The sequence below is a fragment of the Lepisosteus oculatus genome, chromosome 16 (genome assembly GCF_040954835.1).
Source record: "Lepisosteus oculatus isolate fLepOcu1 chromosome 16, fLepOcu1.hap2, whole genome shotgun sequence".
NCBI classification, from domain to species: domain Eukaryota; kingdom Metazoa; phylum Chordata; class Actinopteri; order Semionotiformes; family Lepisosteidae; genus Lepisosteus; species Lepisosteus oculatus.
In genome coordinates this window covers 12,864,149-12,882,139 of record NC_090711.1, presented here as the reverse complement: position 1 = coordinate 12,882,139, position 17,991 = coordinate 12,864,149, and the positions used below count along the sequence as shown (strand labels likewise).

At 41.3% G+C, this 17,991-nt stretch overlaps 1 protein-coding gene across 3 annotated transcripts in view; it reads right to left on the bottom strand.

The window, feature by feature from the left end:
- The window catches only part of hnf4a (hepatocyte nuclear factor 4, alpha), a 46,940-nt gene that overhangs the window by 4,526 nt on the left and 24,423 nt on the right, over positions 1–17,991 (bottom strand). For 2 of the 3 annotated variants that reach the window (XM_069179310.1, XM_069179311.1), the window contains exons 2-8: positions 10,798–10,972; positions 7,969–8,063; positions 6,346–6,452; positions 5,249–5,404; positions 3,184–3,271; positions 1,762–1,914; positions 362–598 (exon numbers count right to left, since the gene is read on the bottom strand). In XM_069179310.1, coding sequence (XP_069035411.1) covers positions 362–598; positions 1,762–1,914; positions 3,184–3,271; positions 5,249–5,404; positions 6,346–6,452; positions 7,969–8,063; positions 10,798–10,972 — 1,011 coding nt within the window. Of the gene's footprint in view, positions 1–361; positions 599–1,761; positions 1,915–3,183; positions 3,272–5,248; positions 5,405–6,345; positions 6,453–7,968; positions 8,064–10,797; positions 10,973–14,548; positions 14,783–17,991 lie in introns of those variants that run through there. The other variant, XM_069179309.1, reaches the window with a different exon arrangement.

The window sequence follows — 17,991 nt, the reverse complement described above, 5'->3', positions numbered from 1 at the left end:
GAGCCCACTACAGGATGATGCAATCCCCTAGAAAAACTGGATCGTGTTTAAGAAGACCCACAGAAGAGCTCTCTGCTGCCTGGGGAGGCACTGTGAGGCTTGGATCCAGGGGGGCTCCAAACTCTGGGAGAGGCAGAGCTGCACATGTTCTATGCATCCTGGGAACCATTCGTTCTCTACCCATTCTACTTCCTGTGAGCCAGGAAGGGATTTGATGCCAAGCATAGGGCAGAAACAGCACGCCACAAGCCTGCAAGTATCCCCCCTGCAGCAGGGGCTGGTGTTGCTCAGTGCTTCAAGTGTCCCCAGTCACACGAGTGTTGCCCCACCGACTCCCCCCAGGCCCCGAGCACTCGCCTACCTCCCAGCAGCATCTCCTGCAGCAGATTGTCTATCTTGGCCATCCCGAAGAGCTTGACGAACTGGATCTGCTCGATCATCTGCCAGGTGATGCTCTGCAGGGTGGGCAGCAGCAGGAGCAGCTCGCCGAACCGGCCGCGCGAGTCGTACTGCCGGTCGTTGATGTAGTCCTCCAGGCTGACCTGCACCTGGTAGCGCATGCGCTTGATCTTGCTGGGGTCACTCAGGCCTTTGGCATCTGGGACAAGGAGAAGCCTGGCTCAGACTTGGGTCCAGACTCAGGAGCATCCTCTCCAAGATACGCACATCATCCCAGGGTTTATTTTCAATGTTTCAATGCAATCTTAAACCCTCCAACGTTTACAGAAACGGAGAGCGCAATATGAAATAATCTTAGCGCTTTCTTTATGCGTTTGAAATTCAAATCAAGGATCCCACTTGCAAGTGCCTGTGGTACTGCGAGACGTGAAAGATGGGGGTTCTTTAGTTCTGTCTCATGCTTGTAAGTTTATACTGTAGGCAAGTGGAAGAGTTTTATGTGAAAAATATGGATCCTGTTTCACTACACAGTCAGTCTGTATGCAGATATCTCACGTTGTCTGAAATTAGCTGAAGTGCTGATTTCAAAGTGAAATCTTCTTTGACTTTTGGTTTAAAATGTTAACAACTTTCTTCTATACTTATAGTATGTCAGCATTGTCTCTTGAGCCAAAGGGTTTAAACCAATCTTGCTTCTGTAGAGTCCCTATTCAATGTTTTACAGGTAACATTAATTTTTAAAGAGTTATACTAAAGTCCAATATAACTGATCAATTTCACAGCTGATTGAGTGACTCTCAAGGACCAAATTTCCATTAGCTGAACAAAGAACTTAATTGATCAATAACTTATAAGTGTTCCTAGTGTTAATAAAGTTGACCTACGAGACAAAAAGGATTGGGAGAAGGAGACTCATGCTTTAGGGAAATCCTTACATATGACTTCATCAAATCGAATAGCTTTGCAACTCTCTCTTAATGCGTGTTTGGAAGACCTCTAATTAAGAATATACTTAATTAAGCCTAAACACTATCACTGCTCCATCCATCCCTTTTCTAACTGCTTCGTCAAATTCAGGATTGCAGCAAGCAACTGGGAGAAGGCAGAATACACCCCGGAGAGGACCCCAGTCCACAGCAGGACACACACACTCACATCAGGGCCAATTTTCCCAGAAGCCAATTAACTTGCCAATCTGTTTTTGGACTGTGGGAGGAAACCTGATAACCCAGAGGAAACCCTTGCAAACACAGGAAGAACATACAAACTGCACACAGACACTAACCACTACGCCACCATGCCACCCACTAACACTAGTCATCTGGGCAAAACGGTTTTCAAATGTCGCTGGCCAGTCAGTACCTGGGTCGAAGAACACAATGGCTTTCAAGCAGGCATATTCATTGTCGTCTATCTGAAGTTCCTGGAAAGGCAGTACCAGTTCATCTAAAATCCTCACAGCTACACGGCTCACTTCCAGCTCTGGGCAGTTCCGAGGGATAATGTGGTCATTACCTTAACGACAAAAAGGAAACAAATCAAAATTTAGTAGGGCTAATGTCAAGATGACAACACTCGATGCAATAAAATCACACAAACTTTACAGGGCTTATTAATCTTAAGAAGTCTTTCTATCTCTAGGGCAGATGCAGTAATAAATAAATTAATCAATCCACATCATCACTCGCACCTGTGACTATTGGAATCGACTGGCTTTCTGTACGACAGGCTTCCTTGCTGCCCTTTTCGAATGTCAGAGACCCAGAATAAATGGGAAAGGGAATAAATGTGTATGGTCGAATGTTTTGATTTTGTGGAAAAACAAAGTGCTCAAAGAAATGCCTTTGACAGAAAAGTAACTCAGGAGGTACAATATTTATAGGCAGAAGCCCAGACAGTTCTTTCTGTGCTTGTGTTGAATAGACCCATTCTGATGTTATTAGGTTAAAAATTATTGCTTCATATCTTGTGCATGTATATTGTTTTATTAGGCCCATAAAACGATCAGTTTTATACATTTTTCAAGGATGATGAGTGAGACACAGTCACAGAACGGTTACTCAAGAGCTGATTAAAAAAAAGCATTTATGTGTGGTGAAAATAATAAAAAGACGTGCTACAGAAACACATTCACACATTGAAAGCTGTTTCTTTTAGTGCCATACAATTCATATCTGGCTCTAGGAGAGATGACCTCTGGCCAGTGTCCTGCTTGGATCTGCAGTCTGACATCTTTTGACCAGAAAGCCCAGATTCAGAGGTCAGAAGTTTTCTACTGGTGGGGCTTTCAACACTCAACAAGCCATAAATGGCTCAAATTCAAGTTAAAAGGTTTACATTTTACATGCACACACACAAACACACAGTGCTATTTCACAGTTTCAGATCGCTACTAGATGACGTGGGGTTAACACATACTTATGGATTTTGTCAGAAAAGTTAGTGGAAGAAGGCTGGATCCAAATCTTGTACATTTCCCTTACCTATATATACAGTATATATTCAGTATCCCTCTTACAGCTACGCCACTCCATCTCCCCATCTACACCCCTGCAGCAGCTCCCTAGCTCATTCCTCACAATCGTGAGAGGGGGCTTTGGGTATCCTGTCTTCAAGGCTAGACTGCTATTGGCTCAGCAAGACAAGTCACACCAAAACACTCTCTACATATTTCATAGCTCTATCGCATTTGAAGTGCATGAACTGAAGTGCACAGTAGAAAAGTGCATGTTCCCAGCCCTTCTGTGATCTCCCTCCTGAAGGAGGTGGGTGGACTTGCCTTACCTAACAGCAGCAGGTCTTTGAACATCATAGACCGCTTGGCAGCTCCTAGCAGGAGGTGCTCTCCAGCGTGAGCCCTCAGTAAGGCAACCTGCAAGAGGGAACACCCGTTTCACTTCCTGGCCTCAGCCCACTCCTGAAAAAAGGCACTGTACCACGTTAAAAAATAACATTATCCCATGATATGAACCACTGCAAAGTATAGTCAAAGAATGGTAAAAGCATGACAAAGCTGCAAACTATACCTTTACCTTTCCTGCATTAAAACTGCCACAATTTTTCCATTACGAGATGCAGCATCATGGAATTACGTTGATTCCATTATCACAATTTATTGTTTTAGGAAGAAACAATCAAACAACTGCATGTTGGCCTAAAGAGTTTAGCCAAGCTGCCGTTTATATTTTAACCAACATCCAGGCAAGGGGGGTGGGGGTGCCGTGTTGGACAAGGCAGAATATAGGGGTGAAATTGCATCCTGTGTTCTACTGACCCTTTGTATTACAACGAAAAAGCAAATCCCAATCAATATCAGAGGGACATTATTTGAGTTTCAGTCCCAGTCCTTTGGAATAATGTGTATATATACTGCACTACATGCATGTTCAGCGTTGTCTAAAGAGTCATTATGGATGCCTTACTCTGAGACTGCTTTTTTAACTTGAACCAAAATGTGTGTTTATGATTCACGATTCACGGCTTCGTGTTCACCACAGCTCTCTGACTGGCACACACACACGAGTAGAAAAAGAGATCCCACTGGCTCCAGGACTTGTGAAGTCGTGCAAGCTTCACAACTGGCTTCACCATTAAGACAGAGCTGTTCTCACAGTGACAGGGGGTGTGCGTGCGAGGAGAGTGTCTGTGGATCCATCAACTTGCTCCCTCATTAATTCCTTGCCTACAAATCAGTTACGAAGTCCTGTTTTTATGAACGTTAATGATTCAGGAAGACTGGGGGACAGCTTTTAACCTTCCAACTAGCTCATTGCATTGTAACTGGGGAAATCAAAATTTATTAACCAAAATGGCTCTGGAAGAACATGAAAATAAGACCTGCACACAGGATTTCCCATGGTTAGCATACTGCCGCCTGATCCTGTGCATTTAGAGTAGAGCTTGCATCAGTTCAGTCCATCATCTCTTTGTAAATCTTTGGTGTGAAATTTGAATCGGGTCAAATCAGGACTTATGTTTTATGTTTATCAAGGGAGTGAAGTAACACTTTAGTGTTTTGTGACCGATTGTGTCTTTTAATAAAGTTAAAAAGGGTCACCTCCTTGTTGTAACAGGTATCTTTGAGCTGATTTGTTTCTCATTTTTGAAGACTGTGAAGTATATACATTTGGATAAACTGAAACGTACTTTCTGTGTTGCCAAAATAAACAAAACAGGCTGGATGTGGGGAAAAATGTCATCATTGCATTTCTGGTGTTCCATTAATAAGTCCAAAAGTAACTTGAACACTACAGAACAATATATCATGGTGAGTTGTTATTAGAATATGCCATTGTCAAATTAGAGAAAACCAAGAAATGTTTCCTTTTCAATCTGTTAATAACACGTGTGCAAGTTCTATTGCAGTTCAGCGAAGATTATTACAGCTTGTGAACAAACAGCTGTATTGCTTGCCCTTCATTGAAATGAAAAGGGGGGAAAATTCTGTTTATGATGCTATAGTATTTCATCAGGAATGCAACATATGACTAATCAAGAAAACATTACAAAAGAGACCCACAGAGACACCCCTAATCCCAAATGACTTAATTCAGCGTCGAGGACTCCTAGCACAAAATCTGTGGTTCGAGTTTACAGATTTGGCTGAAAGATAGTTCCTCTCAGGTTCCTGGCCTGTTACGCAAAAAAGCTTAGGAAAATATTATCTCTCAGGTGCTTTTCATATAAAGCTTGGGGACATCATTAAGTGAAATAAAGCCTTATGAGGAATTCCTTCGCAGTACTGGTGACCACTCATTGCATTCTGTGAGTTTTGACCAAGGAGATTGCAGTTTGTGCAGAGACAACTGTTTTAAATGTGAATAAAATGTGACTTTCCCCCTCGACTCACCTGGTCATCCAAAGGAAGTTCACAAAAGGCTGGGATGTACTTGGCCCACTCCACCAGGACCAACAGCTGCTGTTTCATGGATTCACACACGTCTGTGATGGTGGCAATTTTCTTGGTTCGGATATCGCCGTTTAGTATCGGCAGGGGGGACGAAATCTGAAAGGCACACGTGGAAGGCTGTAGTTCACTTCCCATGACACCGAGCGTCACACGGCCTTGGACAAGAGTACTTTCCTGTGGCTCCTGTGCACACCTGGGGCGTGTATTCATGTGCTGGTCCTGCAAACAGCTCCACGACACAGACACTTCTTTAAATTAAATAAAGCTACAGCCAGTGCAGGAAATAAAACGTCTCAATTGACACCCAGCTCTTGTAAGGGCTGAAGCATGTTGTGGTTTGGCTTGTCTTTTAAATTGTTTTCATAAGCACAACAACTGCATCAAAATACATTGGGACAACAGGACTAAGGATGAGCTATAAAGATGGCATTGCATCTTGGACCCTGCAGTCAAGGCTCTGGAGAAATGCAAGGCCTTCTGGAATTATTTCCCCCCAAGTCCATAACTGACTCAGTTTTGGAGTTTTATAGAGCAAAACTACCATGGATTTCAGAAATTTAGAAACTTGTGCTGGTGGCCCTAATAAGATCTCATATGGAAGAAGTAGGACTGTTGTTCTCCAAAAATTGGGTTGGCCATCTCCCCACAGCTTAGACCTGCTGGCGCCAGATCGAAATTGGACCAAAATTAAGAATAAGCAAAGTTACAAATGAGAGAAGACCACCCAGACCATCTAGACCGTTTAGTAGTTAGTAGCTAACTGATCCAAAGGTCTTTTCCAGGCTTTTTTTTTTTACAAGCCAGGGTATCGGCTTCAACAGCATGACCGGGCAGCTTGTTCCTGAATCCCACAACTCTTCCTGTGAAGACGTGCCTCCTGTTGTCAGTTTTAAATGTGCTTCCATATACAGTACACTGTCATTCTGAGGAAATCCAGATGATAATCAGGAGCAAGAAAGGCAGAGGTTAATTCATACAGGTTTGACGCCACGCCTCGAGCTCTTCAGGTATTTCAGAGCCTGTGCCCCATGAGGTACCTGTCGTGACAGCACCTCTGCCTGGATGAGGGCATTGATGGACGGCAAACTGCTGTCTTCATAGCTGGATCTTCGCGTGCTGATTCGGTCTCTTTCATTCTGAACAGCTGGGGGAGGATTAAAGAGAGTCAGTCAGGTGGAGAGGCAATACAAACTGAATTATGAACTATGGCTACTTCAATTTGTAGGCACTACTAACTATTTGCATTCTGATACAGGTTTCAATAGCAAAAGAAGAGGAAAAAATAAAAGCAAAAACAATTACAGAATAACCTGGTACTCGGTACTGTTACTCTTACCAACAGTCATTACCTAATAGCTGGGTGAAGTGACTCCCCTTTGATTGACAGACAAGCCAAACTTAAAATAAATAATTTAATGGGGGAAAATATCTTTGACTCCACTTGACAAAAAAAAACTCTCAAGGTTGTGATGTTTATCAGTGTTTAATCTCGTTATGATGCTTCAGAAATGTTTGTTCAGCAGAAACCGGTCATGAACCTTAATGCGTTCTCGATTGAACATTAACAAAGTGCTGCCTGGGTTTCAACACTGCCCCAGTGATCCTCCAATGATCTCCCGGCCCTGGCTGCACTGTCAGTCTGGCAGTGGGTCACCCCTAGTTATTGCTGAAAGCGCGTCAGTTCCACCTGCTAATGGAGTCGCTGACCACATTACTGACGTTATCATTGCTAAATTAGGTCCCGTAAATTTCACAAATACGTCTTTACCCGCACTCTCTGTGAAATATGAGGACTTGAAACTGTCGACAATTGATACACACTTGGTAACTTCAGTGTACGGTCAGAAGAATCAATCGGGTTCTGTTCTCAAGTGTTCTCAAAGAAAACGACTTCCAACGAGCTTAGTTGTTTCGGCAGGGATTGATTTCAATAGATGTTTGTTTTTGTCTTATACAGTACCCGTTTATTATAAAGCAACAAATACAATACAGGTGTTAATTGATCAATTCTTAACCAGCAATGGGCCACACTTCAAAGCATTGTGTTTTGAACAGGCTGCTAAAAATGGTAAAAGAAATTCTCAAAACCCATGGCGACTATGCCAGTCTGTAATACAGTACCCCCTTCTCTGCAGCGGTAACAGTTAACTAGTCTTACTATCCACTGTACAGTGCGAGAGGTACTGTGCATGTATGCCCGCTTTAATAGAAATGCTACAGTAGTTATAGAACTTGCTATGAAACGGGATTGCTATTTTTCCGCCTAATTTTAAGAGGTGAGTTTCCAAAAATTGCTGCAGTCTCTTCTATACTTGGGAGTGCCGCAATCCGAATCGCTTTTTTTTGTGTTAGAAATTCAATATCTTCACCCAAATTATATAAGCAACACACGACTTTCAGTTCTTTTGCCGATGTCCATTTTTTTTATAAATACAGAGCAATACTAAACAGTAAGAGAAACATTCTTGTGGTATTAATGTAAATGAGACAAAAGTAAACTGCAATCTGATGCTATATTTGCTTACATACTTTATTACAATTTACAACATAGATCCGATGCTTAAAAAAATGGATAATGACAGGATTGCACAACCGAGATGGAAGAAAAAGCGAGTTATAAAGACCTTCCAGTAAAACTCGTTGTGGAAAAATAGCCTTACCTTCTTTTTTCATGCCTGCCCGAAAACATTTCTTCAACCTACAGTATCGACATTGATTTCGCTTATCTTTGTCCACAATACACTGTCTGCTAAATCTGGGAAGCGAAAAAACAAAACAAAAGGGAACATTTAAAACATAAACCGCAAAACGAATAAAGTAACTGAAAAGCTTTATTTTTGGTTCAATAAACATCCAGCAGATAATTCTGACAGACATCAGGAAGAAAAAAAGAGGTGTTTGACTGTGCTTGTTATAAACTCTTTGTGCTGTAAGGAAGAGCTATTCTGACCAGGATGTTTCTGAGTGTTAGCAGAATCCTGCAGTAATAATGTTACAATTTATCTTTATGTTGCAGTTAAAATGAAGCCAGACGATATCCAGTAGAAAAGCTGGAGAATCCTACCCCGGGACTTTTTTTTAAGTCACCCCTAAATCACCTGTTGTTAATGATTGGGAATGCTTGTAAGTTATCGATCAATTAAGGAAGTGATTTGTTTATTTAATAGAACTCTGTGGTCCACGGGGTTTTCTAAATGATCTCCAAATTACTTCATTCAACAAATTATCTGCTTCATTGAACGCGGTTAACTTGCTCCAAGCCTTTAGAAACTAGTGGTTTAACGGTTACCTATAAAAATGGGGATTTAATCACATTGTTCAAGCATGTGTGAGTGATATGTACGAGATGCCTTTCAGATCTGTCGGTTCTCCGTGTGTATTTTTTATTGTTGCAATAATTATTCAGCAGATCTCTGCTGCAGTCAGCAAAGCAGCAAACTCTAGCATAAGAATAGTCCCCTTGACTGGGCTGTTCGAAATCGTGGGATCATTCATTCTGATGGGTGACTGCTGCAGCATTAATGGCCAGAATCACACCACACCACCTGGCCAACATAAGGAACCTACCCTGCCCCTCAGCAGCCCTCATCAGACTGCTCTTTCCCAGTTTCCTGACTCCCTGGACCAAGGCAGCTCTTGACACAGGAGCTATACTGGATCAGCCTCACATTGACAATGGAGAATTGCAAACTCAATATATTGAGAAGGATCTAGAATTCGTATAGTTGCTGTTGCTTTTGCCAACATGAAAGGTTTTGGTCCAAACTAAAATATAGTACTGGAAAAGCAGAAGTGATTTAGAGGCTGGCAAAGTGGAACACTGATTAACATTGCTGCCTTTCAGCTGGTGATCTGGGGTCAATTCTGGACCTGGGGGGCTGTCATGTGTGGAGTTTGCATGTTTTCCACGTTGTTGTGTGGGTTTATTCCGGGGGCTCCAGTTTCCTCCCATAGTCTAAAAACCTGTTGATAGGTTAAGTGGCTTCTGGGAAAACTGATGTGAGTGGGTGGGTGTCTGTTTGTGTTTTCCCTGTGATGGACTGGATCCTGTCCAGGGTGTACCCTGCCTTAAGCCAGTTGCTACCCAGGATGGGCTCTGTCTCCCCCATGACCCTGTGCTGGATAAAGTGATTAGCCCATGTATGGATGGATAATGTGATTTACATATCAAAGAGGAAGCTGATAGGTCTGTTGATTGAGTGGTATTGTTCCTTGGGATAATAAAATCAAAGGTGCTCGCTCAGTGTTTGATTTTTGAGTTAAAATCACTACAAAGAGAAGATTAAGATCATGCATCAATAGCCATTCAAAAAGTCATGATTTTGCTGAATGCAAGAGCTGTGAAAGATATGAGCCAGGAGAAATGGCCAGCTCCTGGTTGCAGCTCCTACCATAGGTGGGCTGTCTGCGAGAGAAGCGTGCGTCCCTGAGATCAGTCTTCATTAGCAGGCAGAATATCCCATTACAATTTATTCTTAGGCTGATCTATGAGCCTGCTAGGTTTATGTTCATGCTCAGGGAGTTGATCTAATATGAGCTTTGCAATGCTTTCATTGAGACAGTGCAGGTTACCTGGTCTATGAGAGAACCTGGCTCTGGTGTGAGAGTGTGTGTCTGTGTTGGTCTGTATGTGCCCTGCGATGGACTGGCGTCCAGTCCAAGGTGTATCCTGCCTTGTGCCAGGTCTGCTTGCCAGGATAGACTCCATCCCCTATGTGACCACGTAATGGATGAACTGGTTAGTTAATGGCTGGAAGGGCACTGTTTTTGGATACATTGAGAAGTAAATTTGAACGTATTTGAAATCTACGTTTGAAATACTTGATTAAGGTCCATCAGCCCTTAAGTGTTGCATTTCTTTTGCTCATGAATGTAAACATCAGCCGTCAAATTCTATCTGTCCGTTTGTACAAAGAGTTACTGTAATTCATGGGATAATTTTGGGTGTGGGAATACTCATTGAAAGGTGGAAAAGAGTTCGTGAGAATTTCTCTCCACGGATGTCAGTTGTGATGCTAGGCTTCAACAGCTAGTAAAAACCCCAAACTGTTTGCTTTGCAAATAAGTTCCCTTTTTGTATGTTGGGAACGGAACATGACTAACTTCGATTTACACTGTTAAGTCGGTAATGTGACACCAAGGTAAGTCTGCTTCCTTGATTAGATACGGTTAAGCACCACAATGAGAAATGTGAAAGAAATGCTCTGGAATATGATCTCTATGGGGTTGCTAGATAACATCTGTGGAGCGATTTCTTGGGAAATATTCCCTATATATAAAACCATATACATCTTATGGGTTTGCCTTGGTAAGGATGCGTAAAGCTTCACTCATAGTTGAAATACTATTTTTAGAGCCAGGATTTTGTTTCTATTAACCATTGGATGTCATCCCACAGCCACAATGTAGATCAATGAGTGGCTATTGACCATGCGGCTTATGGCTTTCCTCGTCTTGGGTATGGGAACAGCCACCTGCCAGCCCCTCACCTGCACGAGTACATGTGGTTCTTCCGCACGCTCCGCCGGAAAAAGCCCTTGCAGCCATCACAGCTGGACGCTCCGTAGTGCTTCCCTGTGGCCCTGTCTCCGCAGATGGCGCACAGGCTGCCCGCACCCATCTGGCTGGAGGCGTTCATACTGGCGCTTTCTGCAGGGGAAGAATCTGCGGACACAGGCAAATGGGCACATGTCAGCGTTTCTCAGTAGGATTCCTGGACCCTTGAAGCAGGTTCTTGAATAGCAACTGGCCCAGAGGTTGGGCAGCATGGTTGTGCAATGGTCAGCATTGCTGCCTCGCAACTCTGGGGTCCTGGATTCACTTCTGGAGCTGGGGGGGGGGGCTGTCTGGGTGGAGTTTGCATGTTCTCCCTCGGTTAACATGGGTTTCCTCAAGCAGTCCAAAGACCTGCTGGTAGTTTAATGGGCTTCTTGGAAGATTGGCCCTGGTGTGAGTGTGTGCGTGTCGGTGTTTGTGTCTGCCCGGCGACACAGACGTCTGTCCGGGGTGTACTGAGCTTGCTGGGACAGGCTCCTGCTTGAAGCAATTGAAAGTCACCCCAACAGTATCCCACTCCACATTTTAGATCATATAGAGCCACACAAAAGAGAAAAGTATGCTCTGCGGTCATGTTAAAATGTTTTAAAAGAAGCTCTGCATATTACTTTATTAACTTATCTGGGCCTCGGTTGTTCACTCAGAACATAAAAACAAATGGGAATAAATGTAGCCCAATTGGTAGCTGATATAAATAGAAATTGAGTCATGAATTGTAACGAATTGAGTAATGAAAGTAGACAACTGAATAGGAACGCTATCTTAGTAGCTGTTTAAAACTTCTGGGGCACCATTTACACTTTCTACAGTGGAGCCCGGAGTTGAAAAGAGTCATCATCAGTCGAGAGACAGCCACACGTTAACAGGTGATAGGCAGTCAGAATGGAGACTGAGCAGATTGTAAAAATGACTGGTGCCTTTTTGACATCGAATGAGTGAATACTGGGTGTGTGTGTTTAGACCCCTGAGCAGTGATTGGTATCACAGAGTCCCATTGTAGTCAGCCAAACACATGACAGTGGCTGGACAACCAACTGACAAGACACGCTGCAAGCGTGTCAGTGGGTTCACTTCCACATTAATATGACCAACCAAAAGAGAGAAATTATTTATGAGGAACTTAATATTAGCTTCATAATGATCACCCAGGGAAATTAAGATATACAGCATTGAAAGGTGAATAGATTTGTGAATATTGACTTATGGTACTCTGTATTTCCATCCCAACTACAGATATCTGTGTAACCCCTTACTAATGGTCATTTTGTTCTGTAGGGATGGTAGAACAGGATTGTAATGATTTTCCAACATTAAAATTTCCTGGCTTTTCCCAGTGACATAGTCTCCAAATCTATGTTTAACCTCTGGGGAAAGGGCTTTCTGATATGTATAGTTCCAAAAATTGAAAAGGGATATTTTACAATCAAGATTCAACCATGCCATTATGATTCATCAGCAATCGGCAATCTGTTTGAAATGATTCTGATTAAATTATCCTTTTTGCATTTTCAGCTTATGGTTTGTACCTATAAGATAAAAATATATACTGTATGTCTACAGAAGTCATGTCTACATACTGTAAAAGCCTTTCATGGGAGAAGAATTACATCTGAATAAAAAAAATCAGAATAGGAATCAGTCTCAGATTTCCTTGTATTAGTTCTCACTATGACAATTTGTGGACAGAACCTACAATAGATTTTTTAATAAACTTTTATATGTCTAGTCCTCCTATGCTTTCAATGCATTCATAATCACAGCATGCTTACGCATTGAGAAGCACTGCAAATAAGAGGTGCTGATATGTTAGGTATCCAAGTAAGATCAATAACTTATTCATTTTTGTCATTGCAGCAAAATGTTTTCACCCCACGTCAAATCAGCTTTCATTCTTAAAACTCTAAATCAATGAAAAAAAAATATGTTTCAGTCCTTGGATTTTTATGGACACCCTAGACAAGATGAAGTAGGTTAAACATGAGTTAATTTCCGTCATCCAGGTCTTTCAAGAGTTATGGTGAGCGTGTTTAGGTGACAAGAGCAACAGGCTCTGAGAGTGAAAGGAGTACCTGGTTAGGTTTGACTGTTAGTTTCTCTATTTTTTTTCTGAACACCAACTGATTTAATTATTAAATCATAGTTGTAGTATGGAATCACAGGTACGTTAAAAGGCACATGTGCCAGACATCTTTAAACACTTTAAAAATCATGTACAACAGTGACTTTCAGCTACATGAACTGTGCTGATGCCTAAGATGTTTAAGCAAAATTAACTTTCTGTAGTTGTACAGCAGAACAATCAACATCACGCAACCAGAAAACCAGAAGACCCAAAACAATAAAAAGGCAAACACATGTCCACAACTCCAGTTCAAATAGAAAAGGTTTCATTTTTTTCCTTTGCTGATCAACTATACACTCATTCGCAGGCTAATAAATGTGGAGAAAAACAATGCTTTTGCAACTTTGAACTGCCACACAAAAGTATCCATTACCTGAGCAAGGAGAGAAGCTGCAGTTTTTTATAGAAATGAACATAGCTTTGACAAAAGAGATCGATCAAGAACCAGAATAGATCAATGACGAAATACGTTGCTAGCATTATCATATAAATACAGTCTTGAACACATAAAACAATAAGTGTGTTTTCTTTTGGTAAAAAAGAAAGCTTCACAGTCAGGTTTTCAGCTTAACCTTGTTAAACAGAATAATATGGTTATGTATTCAGGACTGTCTATGAGCTATTTAGCTGAGTGATTAAATGAGTCAGACATTTGTGACAACTTTCTGCCCAATTCAGGCATTCCAGTTCAAATAAACTTAACTAGAACTGTCAGATATTGAGTTAATTAATTACCCAGTCAGTGGGATGATTGTATTGAGCCCTGACATCTCCTCTTGAGTGCTGCTCAATTATCAGTGAAAATCAATGCAATGATTGAATTGGTCTAGTCGTTTTCCTAGACACCAGTGATTACAGTTATAGAGATTAAACCAATTCATCCAATGCAAAGCTAATAATAATAATTTCATCAAGGCATCTGCTTCAACATGTCATAATATATAATCATACTACGAGATAGAGCACATTCCCTATGAGACTAACACTTAAACCTTTTTGTTTACCAATAACTTACAATTGCAGGCCCACATCAGCAGCCAAAGACGTAGGAAAAACCTACATGAAGGCAAATCTTTAACACTCCCCTCATTGTATTGCTCAGTCTGTAATATCGGACACACATACTGAACATTTATGAAATGACCAACCTAAAGTTCAGCATCGAAACCTCTAAAAGCTAAATAACAGCAGCAAAATTCAACTAAACCACTATGACATAAGTGAGCAGGGAAAAAGTGGAGGCTGCCAATGGCGAAAGAAAGAAATGAAATAGCACTAAAGTACTCAGTCCGGGAGTGAAGCTCATGCCTGGTTTTGCCGAGTGTGAATTAAGGAGCCTTGTTCCAGATACATCATCACACAGCCAAAGCATGGTGCTTCCTTCAGAACTAGCATTTTAACATGGCAAATGATGGCTTTGAGCAGGATGAGAGCCTGCAAGGATGTCTACTGTATATCACCATGTACTGTAGCAGTGACATGCCTACAACAGAAAGGTAAGCTTCCAAACTTCACAATCATTGTGACAATAACCCAGATTAAAAAAAACCCTACACACTCACCTGTGCCCAGTGCCAGAACCTGCATATTTTCAAACTCCAGGGTGGTGTAGGCCGGGTCTAAGGCCTCACTATAATCTGCCATCTCCATGTCTAGCAGGGCTTTGGACAGACGCATTATCAGCTCCCAAAACTCTGGATGTGGTAAGGGCCCCTCTCCCACTCACCAAGACCTTGCTCTGTAGGGATGGGAGAAGCTTTCCTGACCAGGAAGAACTGGGTCCTGGTTGTGACTGATGAGATCAGTCTCCTCCCTGGCCTCTAGTCTTTGGAGGTGGAGGAGCTGGGAGATTAATGTTTAGCCAGCCAGCCCCTTTGGTGTATCAGGTTGTTTTTTGAGAGATAGCAGAACCAAGTTTTTTTTTAAATGTTTATGGTTTTAATGGCATGAATTTGTGCTGATATCTGCTGCATGTGTAATATTTTTAAAAGGTAATTTTGTATCCGTGCAGATAGGAGACATAGTGTTCCGGTGTTCACTTTTTAAGTTAGATTCCAGCCCCCTCTACCTCCAAATTTTCATAGTCTTGATAAATTCTTATCCAGTTCTAATTAATGAAAAACAATTCTTTGTGGTGTGGCACAAAGTTGTTTTTAAAAGACAATTTTCCACTTCATTTTAAGCTATCATGTAAAGCACATGCTCCATTTGATTATATTAAATATCAGGTAGAAATGTGGGCTGAGTGTTATTAGGAATACAGTAAGAGAATCTATAAATTGAAAAATAAAAGTCCTTCTGAGTAATGAGGGAACTCAAGATGACAAGAAACAAAACTCTCCAGATGACATAAGAATCTATGTGCATACCCTTTTCGGTAATTCAGCTTTACTCAACTGAACTGCAGAATTTTGCATACACAGTACATCAAACACGGAAAATGTCACACTTCTCTTTCATCAAGAGCATTTTTGTGAACAGATTTTGTTGAACTTATATTTGCCTTTTAATTTCATCAGTACCATTTCCACATGACCCCACAGCTACTAAAGTCTAACAAGGTTCAAACTGCTTCACAATGATAATCTTCTATCTGTCCCTGTGCTGAAACTGTAAATTGAATCCCATGCACTTCCAGAAGGTGTAAGAAACAAAAGAGTCTGAGTAAAAAACTAAGGCTTTCAGGGCTTCAAGAACCTCTTGACTCAGAACCGAGACCTGTCACTTTTGTTTAAGTACCAAACAAAATGTGGAACACACATTACAATTTTCACCCTTAGAGCAACTTGATTATTCCAGAGAACATATTCATGTTGTAGATGGAACGTAGGTCAATGTAGAACTGGGGTTGTACATCTTTCAACTAGGTTCTTATTAGGTTATTTACTGCACTAATCAGTGTCTAAATCATCCATCTCTCTATTTTCTAATCACGTCTTCCAATTTGGGGGAAAGTAGGTTCACCCTGGACGGGACACCAATCCATCACAGGGCAAACACACATATAGACACATACTCACATCATGGTCAATTTTCCCAGAAGCCAACCTACCAATATGCTTTTGGACTGTGGAAGAAAACCCACAGGAACATGCAGAGAACATACAAACTCCATGCAGATCACTCCCCAGGTCTGGAATTGAACGCAAGGCTCCAGAGCTACAAAGCAGCAATGAGTAAACCATGACATCAGATATTTCCTTAGAAATATCTATTATAATAGTCACATTATTTCTATGATCCAGTGCAAGGTAACACCATAAAGTAAAGTAAATCATAAATAATGTGTGAAAAGTTTCAAAACAGCTAAGCCTTCAATATGTAGCTCAGGTGGGGAGCTGCATCAGCATGCTCAGGCTGCAAAGGAACAAGTAATAGGTTTATTCCATGCTGAAAAAAAGAAGAAAGAAAACACAACGTTTCAGCCGTGGAGCCTTCTTCACCTCACACCTGAAGAAGGCTCCACAGCCGAAACGTTGTGTTTTCTTTCTTCTTTTCTTTTCAGCATGGAATAAACCTATGACTTGTTCCTAAGCCTTCAGTGTGTCTTGCTCCAAGCAGTGTTGTGAATGCATTATGATTTATGCAGCTCTAATCTTGCTGAAGACAATCGCTTTTGTGTGCAACATGTGATCTGTGATTGGTGAGAAGTTGAAACAGCTACCTTTGCGTATTTCGATTTTCAGGTGCTCCCAGACTTGATTGTTTTAGAACAATCAGAGAGAGGCTCACTCGACATTTCCAGTGTTGTTATCCATCTGAATGGTGGAAAAGAGGCAGTGCAGTCTTACATATTCATACTGTGGAATCCATCCTGAACCTTTGAATTGAAGGGACAGGGGAATATGTAGAATATCAAGCAATATTACTGCAGCTCTGTATCTGAAAACTGTTCTGTGGCTCATTATCAAAAAAAAATGTATAGGGCGATGTACTACTGTATGATCTTCATTCCAGTGCATTTTTTTAATCCAGTGAGTTATATTAATCATCCATCTTACAAACTGCATTTTATCAGTGTAGGGTAAAGGTAAGTATGCAGATAGCAACACAGGAATTGAATCCAGGGCCCCAGCACTGCGAGGGAGCAATGCTAACATTGAAATCTACCTCTTCCTCACTCCCCATAATTTTCTATCCTTTATTTCATTCTGTTGAGGTATGATTTTGTACATCTGATATTGTTTTCCACATTGCCTGTTGTCTCTGTCTTTCTTTTCTTATACAATTGTATTGTTGTTTTTTTTGTACTGCTTACCGTCTGAGAGCTAGCTAAATAGCATTTTGTTATACATATACCTGTGTATGAGTATAATGACAATAAACTTGTACTTGATTAATTTCTGTTTAACCACTGTACCACCCTGGATGGGACTCCAGTACAACAGGTCTATTATTCCCATTAAAATGTGAATTAAGCATAATCACTTCAACCATTGCAGGGCAGTGCGGCTGCACTTTTAAGAGTACAAGTTGCACCAGCCCAAGCAGAGATTCCTGCGTTTTAGTGTTAGTTTAACAAAATGTAGGACAAATTTGGATTGTGAAGTAAAATCCTTTGGCCATTTGAGATCATTAGCAAATAACCGACGCAAAGAAATCAAGCTAATTGCTCCACTGAGAATAGACCTGTGTTCTTCTTTTCCAAAGAAGCTGGAATACCTTTCGGCATATCACGTTGTTTGCATTGTATGCTTTTCCTGGTCAGTTTTCACTGTGCGTGATCAAAAGGTACCCAGCAAATCAAAGAAGAGAACTACCTTTCTTCACAAACATGCCCGTTTGTCAATAAAACCTCGAGCTCGTCAAGCCATCTTCATTTAAAATTTTAATTGGGGAAATATGACACACCCTCAGTGCAGGTTAAAATGTAAAACAGAAGAGCCTTTTATTTGCAGAGAGAAAGTAGCAGTATGCAGCATCAGAAGCCTACAGGTCAATGATCTTCAGAGCAAGAGCATGGAGAAGCTATAAAACAAATCTGCTGTATTTCAAAACCCCCCAC